At 46.4% G+C, this 20,535-nt stretch overlaps 1 protein-coding gene across 1 annotated transcript in view; it reads right to left on the bottom strand.

The window, feature by feature from the left end:
- Positions 1-637: 637 nt before the first annotated feature.
- Positions 638-20,535, bottom strand: part of LOC119437246 (frequenin-1) — a 283,411-nt gene continuing 263,513 nt past the window's right edge. Inside the window, exons 7-8 of the mRNA XM_037704287.2 lie at positions 4,564-4,641; positions 638-2,212 (exon numbers count right to left, since the gene is read on the bottom strand). Of these exons, the coding sequence (XP_037560215.1) occupies positions 2,120-2,212; positions 4,564-4,641 (171 nt within the window). The 3' untranslated portion in view covers positions 638-2,119. The remainder of the gene's footprint in view (positions 2,213-4,563; positions 4,642-20,535) is intronic.

Consider the following 20,535-nt stretch of genomic DNA (forward strand, 5'->3'; position numbering starts at 1 on the left):
AAGAACACGGCCCCGCTTCCCCTGCCAACAACGCACGTGTGTGTGCGCGCGCTCCAGCCGCGCGGTTGGGTCTGGTCAGAGTGTTTATAGATCATCATCTCTCCGGCTAGCAGCTTTACACTGTCACTTCAACAGCCAGTCAGTCATTAAGGTATATATGCCCGCTTCGAGCGGCGCGCAGAAAAAACAAGATGTTTTGTTTTGTTTGTCTGTCATTGGTCCACTGTTGTCGAAAAACGCCAGTCCTAGCCCCGTGAAAAGCGTTCGCACTACGCGGAAAATGTGATGATGGTGATGGCACAAAGAAAACATGCGTGAAAGACCGCAGGAGCACAAAAGAAAGAACAACAACACGAAGACATAATTGTCGAGAAATACTGAAAGGTTCAAAGTGCAGCACTGAAGTTATATATATCGTTAAAGGAACTGGGAGAGGCGCACAGGATAATGACGTCAGCGATTTGTGCCGTTCACCGTTCACCATGAAAGAGCGCCCGATGCGACGAAAGGTAAGATTATTTCGGTCTCCGCTAGTCTAGGTACAAATGTTACCGTTGGTGGCTGCTACGTGGATCGTGTCAGGGTGCCTGAGGGGTTTCTTTTTTTTTTGAGGGGGGGGGGGGCAGGGGGGGGGGGGGGCGTCAGATGATTGTCAGATATGGAATGGGAGCAGCGTGCCGTGAGTCGACGCCTGCGAGTGAAATACAGTGGTGTGGAAAGAACGGGAACCTTGCACCTTAGATGCGTGCCACGTGTAATTTCCGGAGGCATACAGGCGCTACCGGAGTGACAGTCATGGTAACGATGAATTAGCGAAATCGTCTACGGAGCTGGTTGGCACGAGTTGTAGAGAGAGAGGGGGGAAGAGAGAAGCTGCTCCGAGAACCATAAAAAAATGCATAGATTCACCGTAGTTTTCATCGCTTAAAAACTGGAGGGCACTTGTAGTGCCCCAGTGCGCCGCACGGTATAGCCGATGGCTTCAAAAAATAGCTTCAGTCTGACATGGTGAACCGCTCCGTAATGCATTTACCCTGAAAGAGAGCGCTCGTTTGCGAGGTGTGCGAGAATGCGTGAGCGACTCTCTGCACAGCAAACTACGTGGTGGAAGCCATCGAAAGCAGATTCAATGGTGTCACGGGGCAGAAAAACTGAACGTCAAAAGCGCGCAAGGAGAGTTGCTGGATACAGCGTGCCAGAAGGATGAGACGGTCAGCATTGATATTATTTCCTGTTTTCTTTTTTTATTTTTTATTTTTTTATTTTTTGGGGGGGGCGGCGACAGATGACAACTCAAGTAGACGAGAAAGTTAAGGGCCTTTCTCGTTTACTTGTTTGTCTTCGATGCTCTTGTATCGCTTCTCATAGGCCACAGATCTTCATCAATCATCAATAATCGATGCTACAGGAACGCATCAGCGTACTGAGACAAAGCCTAGCGGTATAATATCGGGTCAGTTAAGTTTACCAATTGTAATTGTTGAAAGACGAATCGCGAGAACTTAATACGAACCTTGGTACTACTTACTCGCACCCCCCTAAGAATACTTGAAAGACACTTGTGCAGTAACCCGGCATGCAATTAGGAGCCTTGCGCCCGCCGCTGCATCGGCTCTATCATTTTCTGCTTATTTACATATCTAAGCTGTAGAACTCTGAATGTGAGCAGTAACGCAAACTAAATACTTATTCCAATTGCTGACCGCGACAGCCATGTCGTCGTCGCCTTGTAAACCCCATGTTATTTATATGCTAAAGGTAAAAAAAAACAGACTAGGAAACACTTACAGATTTAATGGCGACTAGCACCGTTTTAAGGTTCTTGATGCAGAACCCAAACACCCTGCTGGCGCAGCCGCGAAGCCAACTAACATTATCTGTCCTCCCAGCACGCTGTATCGCTTGTGTTTTATAGGTTTAACGCATGCAAACCATATATAGAGAGAGTACGAGTGCAAAATCGAGAAGCAGACACAAAACACAGCAGAAGCTAAAAAAGAAAGAAAAGAGCATGGACTCCATAAGTGAAAGGTGTTCAGTAGATGGGCGGGATGTGGGAGTAGTTGAGCTCGAACGTGGGAGGCTGGACCAGCATGGACTGACTGGCTGTGAGGTTGTGTCAAGGAGCGTAAAGAGATAGCGCTTGCACAATCTTCGGATCCTGCTTGGAGCCCTCGCGGAACTCCTCCAGCGTCAGCCGGTTGTCGTGGTTCTGCGCAAGGAGGCGGGTGGGAAGAGATGAGAAGGCGATAAAGGGAGCGAGATAAGAATGAGGAAAAGAAATGACGCCAGAGAGAGGCAGGGAAGAACAACAACACTAACAAGAGCAAAACAAAACAAAAAAAATAGCACTCGGGCGCTTTTTCATTCGGGTTTAGATTATTATTATTTTTTTGGCAAAATACAGATTCAACACGCATAAGAGGATATACGATAAAAAATGGTGCCGCACAATATCCGAGTGCGTTTTAGTGCACCGCGACCATTACACGCCATTGCCGTAGCGGGCGCTGCGATTCCGTGAGAATCGCACACACTGCTGGTGACAGCCCTGCTTGGCCGAGCACAAAACGCCACGCCCAAATATAAGGGGCGCATTTCTTTTTCTTAGTATATGGCTGGTTCTTTCGCACCAACTTAATGTCTCATCGCGAAGTACCTCCGTCCAGCCCTAATTATTTTTCAAGCTAAATTGAGAAACGGATCGGGACAGATTTAGCAAGCAAGTATGCTTGCTCCCTAAGTTGTCCAGCTTAAGCCCCAGTGTTTCTTTCTTTTCCTTTTTCTGGACAAAATTTTTAGAGGGTAGCTGTGGTAGGTATACAGCCCAACTTTCTTCCGTCTGTTGGCCCATGAAAAGAGGGACGTTATTTACAAAAGAAATCAAAATGCATGCTTCACTAAATAATAAATTTTATTACCTTTCAAAAATAACTTTACGGCCCCCATTGCAATATACATACAGTTTAGAGGCGGTAAGTTGACACGAATTATGGAATCTATTTAGAAGGAATCTCGAAGTTGGCGTAAGTTTCGAGATATCCTCGTCCGAAATGCGACAGGAAATGCTATGGTGTTCATGCTAGATATGTCCTGCACTGCCTAAAAAGGCATTCTTTTAAAAAAGTAACAAAAACAATACAGCAATTTGCGACCAGATTGGAAGAGCTTATCTAAGAACTGATGCTACTTAAAAAATTTGTTCCAAATGAGCATGCGTTGTGAACTCACTGGCTTCAATTTTTCAATTGAATACTATAAGGCGATCAGTTCAAATGTTTATACAAGTTTGCATTTAGCCAGGTAATTACTGTGGTTTCTCATGCAGTGATGCCCGCTAACAACCACAGGTGATATTTTTTTAAAAGTTCTGTTAACTCAAAGGAAAAAAAAGAAAAAAAAAACGCCTGTAGATAGATAATTGTACCCGCCTTGCCGCATAATTAATATATTTTATGCGTACTTAGACCATAGTTTTAACATGGCGTCGCTCTCCAACCCACCGTGAGACACACTACGTCGTGACGCCTCTGTTGGTGCAATTTTTGAGGTTCTGAGCCCGCAGATTGACAAGTGAGTGACTTCTTATTTCCCAGACTTTTCAAACCTCAATCAGCGCAATCTAATTCGCTGTACGGACTACAGCTTCCACCTTTGCCTGTAACTCATCTTTAGTGCAGCTATACTCTGTCATTTTAGTTAAGAGGCAGTATTTTAAAGAAAGGAAACCGATTCGAATCTTTCTATGTCACAGTTCATCTAGCATTGGACAACCTTGTGCGCACTACAAGCGTATATCTTATTATAAGTATTCGTGACTGATCTCCCCTGGGCGATTATGAGAGCATACAACTGTTACAGGACAGCTATCGCCAAGCCCCTGCCAGTTTTGGTGGGATCTCCGAGGATGACACAAGGCCTCTTGAAGGCGCTTTTGATAGTGCTTTGAAATATTCCTGTTCGCCCACCGGAAAACACCATAAATATGACCCCGTAGAACCCGCTTGCGTTTAAAAACGTCATGTCAGCTGTTTAGATCGAACATGACACTTAGTAGCGCAAAACTCGAAATAAAAGACAACAGTGAGGGGTGAGAGGAAAGGAAGCCATCGTCTCATCTTTCCTCTGGCCTCTCACTGTTGTGTTTTATAAATTTAAAGTTTTGCGCTACTAAGTGTCATGTTCGGTAAACACCAACTCGCCCAAGAAGAAGTTAAGCTGATTAGACGCCTTACCGTAGGTGCCGTTCGATATTTCTGTACACATTGCTTCAACAGTGGGGACTCGATGGTTAAAAAAACTGATCACTCCGCATTATGAAAGTGATTAGCGGTGCTCTTGTAATCGTCTAATCAGCGTTTTATGAGGTAAACGTTTGTCAGACAGAGCTACTGCTATTAATTTTGTTGCGGTTATATCTACAGTGGCTGCAAAGGCACCAGCCTTCCGTTCGTATTAAGGTAATGCTGCCCAGTAAAGAAGAATCACTTCTTAAGCCGTGATACAGAAGCCGGGCTTTATGAGCTCGTAAAACCGCCTTATGCTGGTAAGAAGAACGCTCACTTTGTCCAGTTGGTCGAATATCTTGTCAACTCTTTCCTGGGGGGATTCCTCTTGTTCGGCTTCTTTCGTCTGGTTTCCCTGCGCAGAAAGAAGACATCACAAAAAAAAGTTAAAGAAAAAAAATAACATGAAATTGAACGTTAAAAATCACAGAGATCATGCTCAAATGATAAAAATGTAGAGGAACTCTGGTTCCACTAAGAAACAAGATTGTAATGAAGGGACTGTTGAACAGTAGCGACATAATAGCTTTGTTCGCTTTTGTTCGTGTGGAAATGAGCTGAACTAAACAACATCACGACGTTGGTTGGAAGACATGCAAGTGTGCAAGTAGAATACAGTTCTTTCATAAAAAACGAAGAGAGATTACACTGGCGCAACGAGTTACCAAAGCAACCAGAGGAGTAATGCAACGTCCTGCAACAACAAAAGAAGAAAGAAAAATGAAGATAATTCAAGAGATGTGCTCCATTTATTCGCCCTCGACTTCAGTCACCATTATATTTGACACAACGTTCCCTTGCATTCTCGCAAAGGCAGTTCAAACCACTACGTGGTTACAGGGACAATCATCGCCAATTCTTGATGTTGTTTTCCACAGTAAATCATTCTCCGACGTGGCCGTTACAGTAGAAGATGGTTTGTCAGACCATAAACTTGTTATGTTTATGTCTGCTTGGCAGTTCAGGTGCTACCGTTTCCTAGAAACGAATCGCAACAAAATATTTCTCTAGAGCTAATGGTGAATCCTTTCTTGATTTCCTTGAACGTTTTCTAGATAAATTTACCGGTAACAATGTTAATTACCCGTGGAATCAATTTAAATCTATTTGTCATCATTCCATGACTAATGTGAATCCAAATATGAATAAGGTTACTGCTCGCACAAACCCGCCGATTACTCGAGACATAATTTACCAGGTACGCAAAGTTAAACATTACTGAAGGAAAAGAAATAATGCTTCAATGTGCATCAAACTGATGCAAATACTTGCACATGACATTGGACTCGGTACGCAACGTTATTACTCCCACAGTTTATATAAAAAAAAACGATTTGGGATAGTTCTGGAACTATCTCAAATCAAATGAACGTAAAATGATCGACCACATCAAAGTTGACCGAAAGAAGCTTACGGATAGAAAAGAAATAGCTACCGCATTTCATTTGTACTTTCATTCTCTATTTTGAACTCCTGATGCACAACGGTTCGCACACACAAAAAGCGCGGCTCACGTAAATCCGGAACTGATAACTTATGAAGGTGCTTTTCATATGGTACTAAACCGTGACTCAAAAGCGTCGTGTGGGCTAGAATAACGTACGTAACGTTTTCCTTCGCCGTTATGCGGAATCACTTGCCCGATTTCTTCTTATCCATTTTCGTTCGTCTATTTCAAGCGGCAATGTTCTTTCGGACTGGCGGTGAGCCCGAGTCCTACCGTGTCTTTTTTTCTTTCTTTTTTAAAGAAAGGTAATCGTATGCTTCTAAAAAACTACAGACCGATTTCCCTAACCTGCTCGTCATGCAAACTTTGAGAAAATATCCTCTCAAATCACATCAGAGATTACCTTCACGAGCGCGACGTGCTTTCACCCTTTCGACTTGACTTTCAAAAAGGGTTAACAGCCATTCAGCTTATTTCTACTGTTCATTTCCTTCACATCTGTCATCGAAAAAGGCGGTCAAGTTGACGTCATTTTTTTAGATTAAAAAAAAGTAATTCGACATAGTTTCTCATCCTTGTCCAATCACTAAGCTGAAAAATGTTGGACTTCTCGGCACTTTAATTAAATGGATCCGCTCATACCTCAAAATGCGGACCCACCTTGTTGATTTTGAAGGCGAATACTCTGGTCCTGTGTCTGTGAATTCTGGTGTCCTCGCAAGAGAGTGAAACCGGAGCACTGTGTGCATCGGAGTGTCAATATTCGTTTGTTTGCAGACAATTGCCTATTTTTCAAACCGGTTATATGTAGAAACGATCAACTTGTTTTAAATGAAAGCGTTAACGCTGTGTTGAAGTGGTGCTCTGACTGGAAGATGAAGGGGAAAATCACGGGAAAAAATCTGTCTTCATGCAGATCACAAACAAAAAACAGTGCCTCAGGTATGTTTATTCACTTAGCGATGTTTATCTCACCCCCGCTGAAAGTTTTAATTACCTCGGTGTTACTTTCACTAGCCGTTTACCTTGGTCATCTCGCATTCATCACATCTGCGCTTCTGCACGTCCCAAGTTCGAACATTGTCCTTCTTCTGTTAAGCTGCTTACGTATAACCCACCCATACGGTCTCAGCCAGAATATGCGTGTGTTGAGTGAGACCCATTTACTAAAGACGACAGTAAAGTCCAGGTTGAAGAAAAACACCCATCTTAAGCCCTCGGAGCAGCAATTAAACTAGCTAGCGCTTCTAGCAGCAGGCTTACACCCCCCCACCCAAGACTAGGCAACAACTTGTCTACAGTGTTGCCGCAGCCGAAACAAGAAAAAGCCGGCTGCATGGAACATTGCCATTAAACAGCAGCTAAAAAAACACAAAGACAGGAAAACTACAAAACTGCCGTAAACATTCTACTATTACGGTTAGCTCCTTCCTACCGAACTAACCATGTCACAGGTGCTACACCTGGGGTGAAAAAAAAAATGACAGATGCACTAGTTAGCTTACCAAAAAAAAAAAAAAACAGCTGAATTCTAACGCTGACGGAACACTTCATACGCGCGACATGTCATGCAGTACATAAAAATCCCTCTCAAAAAACACAGCCCCGGCAAAATAATCAATCACAAGAACACGGCTAGAAAGCACACGCTACAAGGAACCAACTAAACAAAAACACAAGAAAACAACACATGACCGAAACAAATGGCAAACATTTCACTGATGCTACAGAGCTCTTCCCCTGACAACAGCAGTGACCATCCTACAAGGCTGTAGTGATGGGGCAAGAACATAAATGTAGATCATGCAGCTTACAAGATGACACTCAATAAATTAACGCACTAAAAGTATAATGTCCGCACAGAAAATATGAACGCATGAGTTCCTTGTCCGTCGTCAGCAAGTTATTCGCGTCATATCACATCACACTGCACTCGCTCCCTCTCCACCACTGTCTGTCACTGCGGGTCCCCTGTCTTCTATAACCTCCCCCCAGCAGTGGTTCGTCAGGCGCGAAAGAGCGTCTGCGTTAGCATGTGCGATCCCTTTTCTGTGTCGCACCACTACATCATACCGCTGCAGCGCTAATGCCCAACGTGTCAGCTTTGCGCCCTGTGGCGCGGACTGGGTGAGGTACGCAAGTGGGTTATGGTCGGATACCACGAATATTTTCGCGCCAAATACCCATGTATCGAATTTTTTGAGGCCCCAAATTACGCCAAATGCTTCGCGCTCAATCGTAGACCACCTCATCTGAGTGGGCGAGAAGCGGTGGCTGGCAAAAGCGATGGGGCATTCTGTGCCCTCGTCGGTCATCTGTGCTAGACAGGCGCCCTACAGCAATCGCGGAGGCATCGGTGAAGAGCCAAAATGGTTTGCTTGAGTCCGGAGTGGCTAGTTCGACGGCATTGCACAGGGACACTTTTCAGACCTTCGAACGCCTCGTTGGCCTCCGGAGTCCACGGAAAGCGCTAGACTGCTACAAACCTTTGAAGGCGCCCATGGTCACGTAGACGTACCTAAGGGGCAATCACGTGACGCCAGCGGGAAGGGCCCGGAAAAGGCAACTGAGAGCCGTAACAGCAGTGGGTTAGGATCGCACCGTGGACACACGACGAAACCTAAGTCTCCGTACCCAAATGCAAAACAGCAGAGGCCAACAGTCTGTTTTGAATGCGGGTCGTCCGGGCATATTAGGCCAAATTGTCCGCGTATTCGCGAAAGGCTGGCACTGACGGCTGCCCAGCAGGAGCAGCCAGAGAGGCTCACCGCCCGTGTCTCGCTAGATAGCACGTCCGCGAGCGACCGCTTGTTGTGTGTAGCTGTCAATTGTAAGGGCATGACTATGAAGGCGATAGTGGATACGGGGGCAGAGATAACGGTAGTTCGCGAAAGCGCTGTTCCAGAGGAATTAGCCCGGTCGCATGGCAGCGTAAAAACTAGCTAGCGCTTCTAGCAGCAGGCTTACAACGACATCGATAATTGTTTTTAAAAATTCAGGAAACTTGTTAGATTTACAGATAACTGTTATTCCAGTTGTGATTCTCCAATCTAATTAAGGAAATCGAATAACATACCTTCTTTATAATCACGTAGGAAACTAGTTAGCATAGAATTTCTGCATAACTTGCAAACTGGTATTTTGAAATGCAATCCTATCATCCATCTGCAGCCATCGTCAACGTGACCTACAAGACACCATCATCCTTATGGGTGAACTCCCACTTTTGCACCCACTAATGCTTTCAAACACTCCTTTTTCACGCGAGCAACTCACTAGAACTCATTGGCTCACGACATATTCAATACAGATGACATACTTCAGACTCTTGAACAATTTTTCAGCACTTAAGAATTACGCTCTCCTATTTTGCTGTTTGCTCTGTGTTTCAGTTTGCATAATATATACGCACCTTGCTATTTCATTTTTGCGTAGCGCATGTAAGTAAATTGAATAAGCACCTAACAATCGCTTAATTTTGCGTTCTGTTTGAATAAATAAGTTCTTATCTGACCGAATTCCTTATTGCGTACAGCGCTGAGCGATTGAAACGCCATACTCCTATCCCGTGGCAGCCGGCCCTTTTTGAGCCACCGGGGGAGCCCTGTGTGATGGCTGGGGGACCAGATGCAACCACACGGCGTCACAAATGATCTAGCCTTCATCGTATATACCGCAATTAATTAGCTTGGTGTCCCCAGCCCTCAGCGGTGGCGCAAGAAGCGTTGGCAGCCATGCGCTCCGAGTATGGCGTTTCAATCGCTGACCACTGTACAAGCATCTATCACTGTATAGAATGAATTGCTCTTATTGTTAGTGACCATTATCCACTCCTGCTAGGGCCAAATTTGGAGCCAATTTGGAACTATAACGTTCTGAAATGAATAAATAAATAAACAAATATAGTGTAGATGGAAGTCACTAATGAGCTTCAAATGGTAATTAAAGAGAATTAAAAAATATATAATCACATAGCGGCACAAGTGAGTACACTGAAACCCGGTAACATTATAAAAGCACAGATTTTCACATTTTATGGGTAAGTGGCGCTCTTTATCCTAAATAATGATAATATGAGTTAAAGCTCGCATGTCTCGAGTATTCTTCCCCTGGCCTGAAGGCGACATAAATGTTACCATTGGTAACAGCGGCTCCAGGTGTCGTGTCGAAGCATGCATGCACGTAGCCTCGCTCTTAACGCTAAAGTGTATGTTGTCAATGTATATGCTTGAGCAGCATTTACGTTACCTTTAGATAGACCTAACAAAGGTACGCAAAAATCCAAGCCTGCATGGTTGCTACTAATATTTAAGGTAAAGAACGCCGCCGTTTCTTGTGAAATATAGAATCATTAAATATTCACTTTTATAAATCTTATCGTGCTTAGAGTGTATGCACAAAGACCAGGTATAATACACTACGATCTGCTTTACCCTGATCAAGAAAGGCTGAACAAGTTGGCAATTCAAGAGGCAACCCAGTAAAAACATTGAGCCAGGATGATGGAATTCCGCTTGGTGAGTACTTACAGAGAAGTGATACAGGAAAAATATAACGCAGGCATGGCACTCCTCCGTCGGCTCTCCGTGGCAAAAAATATCGCACGTTATCTCCGGAACGCACCATATATTTCAATATTTTTTTTCAGCGCAATAATACGTAATAAAATACATCGCGCGAGGCAGTATTTTTGAAACATTACGCAGCTGTTTTCCACAAACTATGTAGGTCTCCTTACTTTTACGTAGATCCTTCAGATACATTTTGGGCTGGATGTAAACCAATCACATTATATGGCCTGATAGGTTACGGTATTCCTTCCCTTTTGAGAAACAAATACAAAGGCTTTTATTGCTCGTGGTTGCCGTTATACCTACGTCCTAGCAAAAACATATATATAACTAGATGAAGTTCGCCGTTGGTTTTAAGCACGTACTACATTTCACCGTATTTTGCGCGATGTAATCAAATCAGTTTTTTTTTTTCGTGGAATTACGACGCTCGCTAATGCTTCGAATCGTTCAAAACTATTCACTAATTTGCACTCTGTGCTTCCCAATGTATATACACCTCAGACGCGGCGTCCCTGGAAAAACATATATATAACTAGAAGAAATTCACAGTTGGTTTTAAGCACCTACTACATTTCACCGTATTTTGCGCGGTGTAATGAAATATGTTTTTTTTTTTTTCGTGGAATTACGGCGCTCGCTAATGCCTCGAATCGTTCAAAACTATTCACTAATTTGCGCTCTGTGCTTCCCAATGTATATACACCTCAGACGCAGGGTAGTTGCTTTTGCACACCAAGCAGCCATATTTCCATTATGCGACATGCTGGTTATGGCATCTAGGTATACAGCATAATAGGTAATTCGGAGAAGTTGTTTACGCATGTACGCTTAATTTGTGATTGAGTAGGCCTTTACAGAACTCGTCAAGTGTTTCCTTACAGTCGTAGGTAATTCCAGACATTACCATCATGAGGTGATGAGCGCCTGCGGCAGCAGCACAGCCGTTAGCCAAGATACGCGAAAAGGTGGAAAACAACAGTTTCTGCAGGCAGAGATGGAGCGTGACGGCGCGTTTTTCAGCGATACCTCTTATGAGTTACTTCTTCCAGCTTTCGTGGCATTTATCACGTATACCATCATGTTTCTTTGGAAGGAAGGTAATAAGAACAGAAACTTTGACGAGCTAAAAAATCAACATAAGCTCTCATCTCATCTGTGAGCTACCGCGACGTTGTTCGCTGTGTCGTCATCGTGTTGTCGTCGTTGGCGATATGTTGTTATCGTCATTGTCCTCCCACCAAGTATCCCTCTTTCAAGCGCTACATAAAACTTTGAAGTGGTACGTGAAATGTTTCTTTGAGCGGCCCTGGGTATTTTTTTTCTGCATGGCAAGACATTAGGGCACGGCTCAATTTCTTCCTCTCAACGATCGTCTTGTGTTCCACACCTACTACGTGACACCTGTAGCTTAACGAATATTTCACGTCCGTGGACATGGCCTCGGGTGTCACCGCCTAAAATTATCAGCGCCTCGTCGCACATACATCTCTACAACAGGGGAACCTAAGAAAAGTGGATGCAGGTACAGCCATCGCCAAAAAGCTGAACTGGAAGAACATCACACGCGTCATGCGGAGGTCGTGGGTTCAGAGGTGACATACGCCACAGACAGGCTTAGAACTCATCTTCGACATATTTCCCGACTGTAGTCTCAACGCCTCGCCTCTCTTTCGGAAAGTAAAGCAGAAGCCACATTTTCGAGCACTGTAGCCTCCTATACCGATGCTCTCGTCCATCCGATTTCACGCCTCCAGCAGGATATCACCTTGTCCTTTGTGGTGTCTCCGGCAGCCGCCAAGTGCGGTTTTCCATTCCAGGAGTTGGAAAGACGTCCGACTTGCCAACTTGCGCCCTGAGCCAAGCCACCCTAAATCTACTGCATGATTCCTACTCCAATCGAGTTCATAATTATACATATGGCTCTTCGACTTTAACTAGCTCCACGGGTGCGGTGATTATTCCGTCGACGTCAATCTGCAAGTATAGTTCACGATCAGCCACGACACAACACCGACAGGGTTCGAACTTGTCACCCTCCGTAGCGCAGGGCTTTATGCGCATCAGCAGTCACCAAAGCGCTTGGCTACATTTTGTTTTTCAAAGGAAGCTCTGCAATCTCTCTTATCAGCTCTGCGTCGCGGCCTACACGAACAATTAATGGCAGATATACGATTACATTACCATCAAGCGGTGGACAGAGGCCATGAAAAATTATTGAAATGGGGGCTGAAATAGTGCGCTGGAGGCGACATTGCGGAATGAGCATTGCAGGTGGCTGAAGAGTTGCAGGAAGACGAATGAGGCGAGAGCGAAGAAAGGTCGTACTCGTGCGACGGCAACAGTGTGGCGAGAGAGATCCCTTTGGGTAGTACCTGAGGGCAGAATCCGAAATTCATGAGCGGCAGGTAAGCTATGTTAGCTGGTATGGTCTCTACGGTGTGAGGAAACGACACGCCGTGCGAAAGTACGGCACTCACACAGGAAGTGACGACATAGTCACCACCCAGTACACAGGGGTTAGGCACAGCAGTCATACAGGTCAGTGCCTACGGAAATAGATGAACAAAGTCGGCGGAACAGAGCAGGATCGGCACGGTGCCGGTAAGGTCGGTAACATCAGGGAACTAAAGTTTGACTACACCAGCCGAGCAGTCAATTATAGCTGAGTGGGAAGATAAAAAATCAAGGCCAAGGATCATGTCGTGAGGGCAATGGTCAAGTACATGAAACAATACAGATGTGTGACGACCGGCGACGCTGACACGAGCGGCACACATTCCCAGCACAGCAGGAGTTCCCCCATCAGCGACCCGTACGACGCGGGACTCGGCAGGAATGAGCACTTTCTTGAGCCGCTTCCGGAGATCACCACTCATGACCGAGATGTGTGCGCCGGTGTCGATCAGGGCAGTGACAAGTAGGGCATCAACTTCCACGGCGATTAGGTTCTGATCTGTCGGCAATGTAAAGAGAGGATTTGCAGGTCAAGAGTTCAATGCAGCGTCACCTCCGGGAGCTGCATCCGTCAGTTTTCCGGGTATGAGCGAACAGAAGGGTGCGGCGATGAAAAACGACGGGGCAGGGGCAAGCAGGACCGACGATCGTGCGGCGACGGCGAACGGCTCGAGCGTCTGGGGGAGGCAGGAGGACCGTGGTCACGGTATGAAGGGTCATTTGGAGCATCATATGGCTGGCGCTGGTTGTCATTATGGCGGTAGTAAAACGGGGAGCGTGAAACCGAGGGTTGACGATAACGGCAACAGCGAGAAATGTGCCCCACGCCGCTACAATGGAAGCATATGGGGCTTGTCGTCAGGTGTTCGCCATAGGGCCGGATCTCGATAGCGTCGAAACGCCGGTGGAGGTCGATGAAGAGGGGCAGGGCTAAGCGGAGGGCGTGTTATGGAGCACACGGGTTGAATTCCTGCGTTTGCCAGTTCTTCGCGGACAACTGCCTGGATGAGGGAGATGGTCGATTGAGTATCCTCAGAAGGGCGCGCGAAAGAAGATGGCGACGCAGCCTCGATGTGGCGCCGCACAATTCGGACCACGCTATCCGTAGTGGACAACTGAAGGGCCGAATGAGCGGCTTCGCACGACGACGTAGCGGCGGTGTTGGGAAGCCGCACGAACTGACCGGTGCACATGGTGCGCCAGCTCCTTGCGTCTTCGAAACGTCTGCACTCACGAATAATTTCGTCTACCGTCGAGCAGTCTTTAAAAAACGAGCAAGTTAAACGGATCATCGGCGATACCTTTCAGAATGTGCCTCACTCTGTTAGCCTCGGACATAATTGAATCAACGCGGCGGCAAAGAGCTAGGACATCAATGAGGTACGCAACGTACGACTCGGTAGCTGTTTGAGCCCGACAGGATAAGTCTTTCGCAGCGGCGCACTTGCGACCAGCGAACTTGCCGAACAGGTCGCCAAGTTTTTGCTTGCATACGTCCCAGCTGGTCAGCTATTCCTCATGTGTGTCATACCAGGTGCGTGTTGGTCCCTGGAGGTAGAAGAGAAGATTTGCGAGCATCACTGTCGGGTCCCATCGGTTGTGTGCAGCCATGCGTTCATATATACAAAGCCATTCTTCGATGTCGACTATGTCGGTGCCGTTACCAGAGCAGGTGCAGGGGTCGCGCGGATGCGTCAAGACGACTGACGGTTGCAGCGTCGCAGATGCTGACGGCCCGGGTGCGCCGGGTGCTGACGCCGTGCTTGACCCAGTGGCCTGGTCGTTGTCAGCATGGTAGAACGGTCAAGAACAAGCCCGTTGCGAAGTTCCGTTTTGTGCAATACCCCGCACCTCCACCAAAAATGAAACTGACAAAAATAAAAGGTTAAATGGGACCATGTTTACTCTGCAGAAGATATGGCCGGTACAACCAGTATGGCGGGACGTTAGGTTAGCCACACTACATCATATTTTTTCGTCTTGTAGGTGATCGTCTTCATTGTCCTTCTCGTGGCACCGTGACAATATTTCAGTGGCTACCTGGGTACTGCAACACCATTGGAAATGAAAGTGCTGACAAAGGTGTGCGCGAGGCATATGGAGAATGTGAAGATACATCGATACCATTGTCGAGAACGGATGCAGCGCGGCAGCTCCGCGGTCTTGTCCATATTATTACTCTAAGAAAATGTAATACACCGGAGTTCAACAACTGGCGCCTATATGACATGGACCCACGTATGAGATTACAACTTTTACCCTGTTTTGCTAGACGGGAAGAAATTTTACTGTGCCACCTGTGACTGGGAGTTTCCTTTGCGAACGCCTACTCATTCCTAATTGGAATGGTGGATAGTGCCAACTGCAGCACATGTAGCGTAGAACAAACGATCAAACATCTCCTGCGTGACTGACCGACATAGGAAGCTGAGAGGACGGCCCTTCGGGCAGCTTTAGGGCACTTATATGACAGGCCTTTAACACCAGAGAAGATCTTGGGACCATGGCCTCGTGTGTCTGCTATGTACAAAGCCACAAAAACGCTACTGCGTTTCATTAAATGTGCCAGCCTATATGACCGCTTGTGATTAACTCAACAATAAACCCTTGATTGTGTGTGTGTGTGTACAGTGCAAAGTTTGAACTTCTTTCTCCTTTCCAATCTTTGAATCCCCTTTCCCCAGTACAAGGGTGGCCTACCGGGCCAGCCTGGTTAAACTCTGCCTTTCGCTTTTGACTTCTCTCTCTCTCTTGTGTGATCGCCTCCCACCTACTTTGGTTTCCATTTCTCTATATTAGGAACAGTAGGATTGTCTCAAACGTGCAGTTAATTAACAGTGCAATTAAATAAAAAGTGAACTTCTCATAAGCTATAGTTGCTTGCGTTCGTTGTCTGTCGTCTTGATACGATCGTTATATGACCAAAAATCGAAACACTTCTGCTCCCACCCTTCTCGCTGTTTCCTCAAGAATTTGTAAAAAAAATATCGTAAAGGTCAAGCCTCCGGCGTCTTTCGCGCGGAGCTGCACGACATACAGACGATGGAACTGTGTTTTTCAAGCTTTTTGTAATGCATTCGGGTGAGCGCAATCCAGGGCGTAGGCCACTTTCGAAAACGGTTTCATTAATGGCGCAGGCACATATTCCAGCGGCGTTTCGCATCAAATATGAAAACAGTCCCGATTTCTGATGTTTGTTACCTACTGCGGAAGGCCCATACGTGCGCATCTGTCATTTCCCTATTTTCCCAAGTACGGAGGAATGACAGAGCGCCGACCAATAACCACCGGACAGCGTCTTCCCGGCAATTTAAGCGCTTTGAAAATGCACGCGCCAGTCGTTTACACTAAATACCATGAACATGATTCTGTAGCTTTAAAAAGCAAACGTATACGAGCACTTTAGTCTGTACGTCTTCGAAACAGCGCGACTATTCTTCTTCATTGCTCCGTTGCCAAAACGTGCACTGATCTCCGTAGTTTTACACGGAAGACATTGACGTGGTTGTATGTGTGGACGGCGCGCATAAGTCGCATTCACTGCTGTGATCTATATGTATACTTTGACATTCGGATGGAGGGAACACCTTCATGCGACAGCTGCGAGTGTGAGTAGTCCATCGAACATCACATCTGCGTCTGTCCCCGCAGATGCAGATGCGCTTTCTCCTCCCTACCACGTTTGATCCCCTCGACTCAAGATCACTCTCGGTCACAAAGGTCCTTGAACAGTGGCCTCATGCGTCACAAGCTGACAATGCTACACGTGCATTGCTGCAGTGAACCTCTATGTACTTCCGGGTGAACGCACCCCCTCAGTGGTCTTTCTTTTTTTTTTCATAACTTAAGCCCCTTCCCCAAGCGTAGGATAGCAAACCGGGAGTGCCGCCGACTGGCTGACGTACCTGCATTTCACTCCTCTCCCCATACTTTTTCCTCTTTCTCGTCAAACTTTATCGAAAGTAGATGTGGCGTGAGTACAACAGACCACTGTATCACGGTTGATAAGGAAGCTAATTTACGATAGAGATAACCGATGGTTTCTTGGTCAGAAATGAATGCCTTACTTCAACTGATAACGTTTTAACGGTATAAAACTGCAGTAGTGTTTCACTGAAGTCGTCTGAACGAAATCTTATGGCGACAGCTGAAGCATTGCATGCGTGGAACATGCCGATGCCATGGACATGCCTCTTCCACGCGGTTAGCGAAGCCGACTCGCGTTTTGTTCGCCAGCGTATAGAAAGGGAGCGCATAATATATATAGGTATACTTCGAGCTCGCACGGCGGGCACTGTCGTCGCCGCCGGATTTCGCGGAAACTCTTGGAGTTTTCTCCTTATAATAGCACAGCTGCGTGTGTAAGACAAACGTGAGCAGGCCACTGCACTATTGCATGTCGGCCGCCGTATTCGCCACTGTGCTTCGACGGCCCCTGATGGCGTGCCAAAAAAAAGGGCTCCACATACTGCACGCACGAATCGACACACACGCTCGCGCGAATCCTGAAAAACTTATACATAACGTGCGCGCTCCTCGCCTTTCCGAGGCTTGGTTGTTCTATTTTTCTGTTTTAATTCGTTCTTTCTTTTCTCACGATTTTTCACTCCCCGGGTATTAGATGACGTCTTATACTGCGTAATGTAAGCTCTGGGGTTCGATGCCCCAAAACTGCACAGTGGTTTATTGAGACGCTGTAGGGGAGAGCTCCGGATGAAGTTTCATCACCTGGAGTGCTTTAAGTAGGCGCACCTAAAAAGCACGGTCAGGAATCCAACTTTCACATCGTAGGCGGAACCACTACATGCATATCCGCTAAGCCACCATGGCGGGTCGCTAAAGCGTAAGCTGCGATAATCGTTAGGTACGAACGAAAGAGTGAACATCACATTATACACGATGATCAGAAAGGACCACACCGCATTGTTGTGGTCCCGATGTTATTTGTACACCATGCTCACTTCCTGTCGCCATGCTTCATGTAGTACTTGAATGCGAACGTATAAAGGGAGGGTAAACCAATTCAGAGCACAGAAATTTGTCTGATGCAGGCACTTCAGTTATCCCGCAAGACGTTTTGGAACAAGTTCCAGCGATCTGAACTCATTAGGTTCAACAGCGTGTTCGCTGCCATGCTCTCATCGCAACACGTCGCTTACCGAAAGCCGTTGCAAATGAACGTGATCTGAGGAATTGGGAGTCGGGGAGACCACGTGCTCGCTTACGGTAGCGCACTGCGCAAGCGATATTTCATCATTTGCCAAAAAAACGGCCCTCTCACTTCCGTTCGCGACTTGGTCGCGCGATTAACGTTCCCTCTTCTCGCCTCCTACACACACACGCCTATCTTAGAATAAATCCCTTACACGAATACATTACTTAGAATAGACGACCGATAGATATGCTGCCCAGAAAACATGCTGCCCGTCCTTTGAGTTATGCCGCCGTCATCGACCCTATCGTGCGGTGTCATCAGGCAACATCCCAGACTTGTGCGTATAGCGAATTGCATGTAGTTATTTACATTGTTTGGCAATTGTGTAATTTATCGATTAATTTGCTGTCTGTAACACTCACTGTGATTGAAATTTTTTCAGTAACCAATTACCGGTAACGAGTTGCTTTATTGACGCGAGAAGTCTTTGAATTTGACGAGAACTACAATAGAACGCTCGCTGTCGTGCCGTATACGGCAGCCTCGCGGATGTGCTAGCATGCTCAGTCAGGCAAACCTGGGCGCTCAATTTGTTTCATCGTCCTAACGCTCCTGCTGATGGTGGCTGATGATTTGAACCGGCGCTGCCATACAGTTTCACAGAATTACTAGAGGGAGCTCTAGCTCGAGTGTCTACGGCCAGGAGCTCCAAGCAGGGCAGTCCTTCCAGCATGGGAATTATGGGTAGCACGTGGATTTGCCTAAACTTCGTCCTTCTGGCTTTAAATGGCTTCGTGACATTGCAAAGTGAGCATGTTTTAGAAAGTACTAGACGTTTTAAATAATTTAAGTAAACATTATCAAAACTGTCCAACGGCAGGATTCTTAAGCGCAGAATCCCGATATTGAAACCATTACGCCACGAACGCGGGGACAAGCGGAACCACTGTACATACCAGCGATTGTGCATGTTTGGAAAGTCTTATTGCTTTCTATATTTAAAAAAAACGGATAAACTGCTTTGAAATTTGCTCCTGTTGAGGCCCAGGTAAAGCGTAATAAACGAAGCCACAAGAACGCGTCTGAAGCCCCAAGCACGAAGATCGGTACTAATCCATCGTTCCCACGGTGGCTGAAAGATCGTAGCGGCAGAGTTCACTCTCTAGTAATTGCACTAGGAAACTCTATGAGCGCTGCTATAGCTCGATAGCGATGGCCACTGTGGACGTCGACGCCAGGGAATCACCTGCGGATGATTTTTTTTTCGACTTTTCATCGGCGGCCATACCTGGAGTGCCTTCTCCGAGCCCAAGCAGTAATTAAGCACGCACTGCGCTTCATAGAGGATCCTGACGCGACCAACGCGGCATTGAGTAGCCGCAGTCTTGTGCGCAAAGTGTTCGTACGTTACAACACCGCCCTTACACCCAGCCCACACTTCGAGCGCGTTTTCAGTGTCGCTGCTGGTGTAGTCACAAGGAAGCGAGGGAATATTACCGACGAAAGTTTTGCAAAGCTGGTGTTCGAGAAGATAAACAGCATGCTAAGGGCTGCAGAGGACGCCCTGAAAGAGCGAGGCCAGTTTGTCCAATTTACCGTATTTGTGCAACATCAGTAATGGTTGGGAGGAAAGTAATGGCCTATTAGAGGCCTATTATGTTTTTCGTGTGGGTGCTTTATCTCACCACTATTCTTTCCGTATTTATTTCCTCTTTACCTTTCCCCCAGTGCAGTGCAGCGAAAAAGAAGCCCTTCCGGTTAACCCTCCCGGCCTTTGCCACTCCATTTCTCTTTCTCTCTCTCGCACATGCATTTTAGAGCGCCGCTCTTAGGCACCCGTTCCTGCGTTGAGCGTCGGCGTAACGGGCAGAACGAACGAGCGGAACGGAGGATGAAAGACGGCAATAGCGAAGAGAGTGTGGGGAGAAAAGCAAAGGAGGAGAATATGGCAAAACGGTGAGGAGGAAAGCGCCGTGCCGCACGAAGAAACGTGCTGCACGGCGGCGACCCGCTACGAGATGGAGGATACGCTACGAGATGGGGCCTAGTAGCGTGCGCCTTCACGCAGTCGCCGATGACGTCATTACTAAGGCTTGCGGCGAGCGCGTCCGCCGATGCCATATATGGAAACTAAGCGCGGCATTGGGCTTCGGACCCACTGTGCATGCACAACTCCGCCTGCGCCGCCGCCACTAGAGTGCACTTTGCGCGAGCCACGCGTTGACGTGTTCACACACTCTTTCTGCAAAATGGGTGTCGCGACCAGTGGAATTCAAAACACATAAAGGGCTGCGCTCAAACTTCGCATTAGGCAGTATCCTAACCATCGGTGAATTTTTTTTCGCACTCTATCCACATCGGATTATGCATTCCGCGGCCGGAGAGTGATTTAAAACTTGACATGTTAAAGTAATTAAGGTAACCAGTGGTTTCCTAATAATAAAACTGTGGTGAAGTAGAAAATATCATTATCTTAACCATTATTATAAATAAAAACAGATAACTGCCCTAAATATTACAATCATGAACTGCGCTAACCTCAAATCGTAAGGCAGAGCTTTTTTCCTTTCTTTTTTTTTTAACAGCGTTTATTTTGAACTATACTGGAATATGAAATAA

Source organism: Dermacentor silvarum, chromosome 1 (assembly GCF_013339745.2).
Source record: "Dermacentor silvarum isolate Dsil-2018 chromosome 1, BIME_Dsil_1.4, whole genome shotgun sequence".
Taxonomy (NCBI): domain Eukaryota; kingdom Metazoa; phylum Arthropoda; class Arachnida; order Ixodida; family Ixodidae; genus Dermacentor; species Dermacentor silvarum.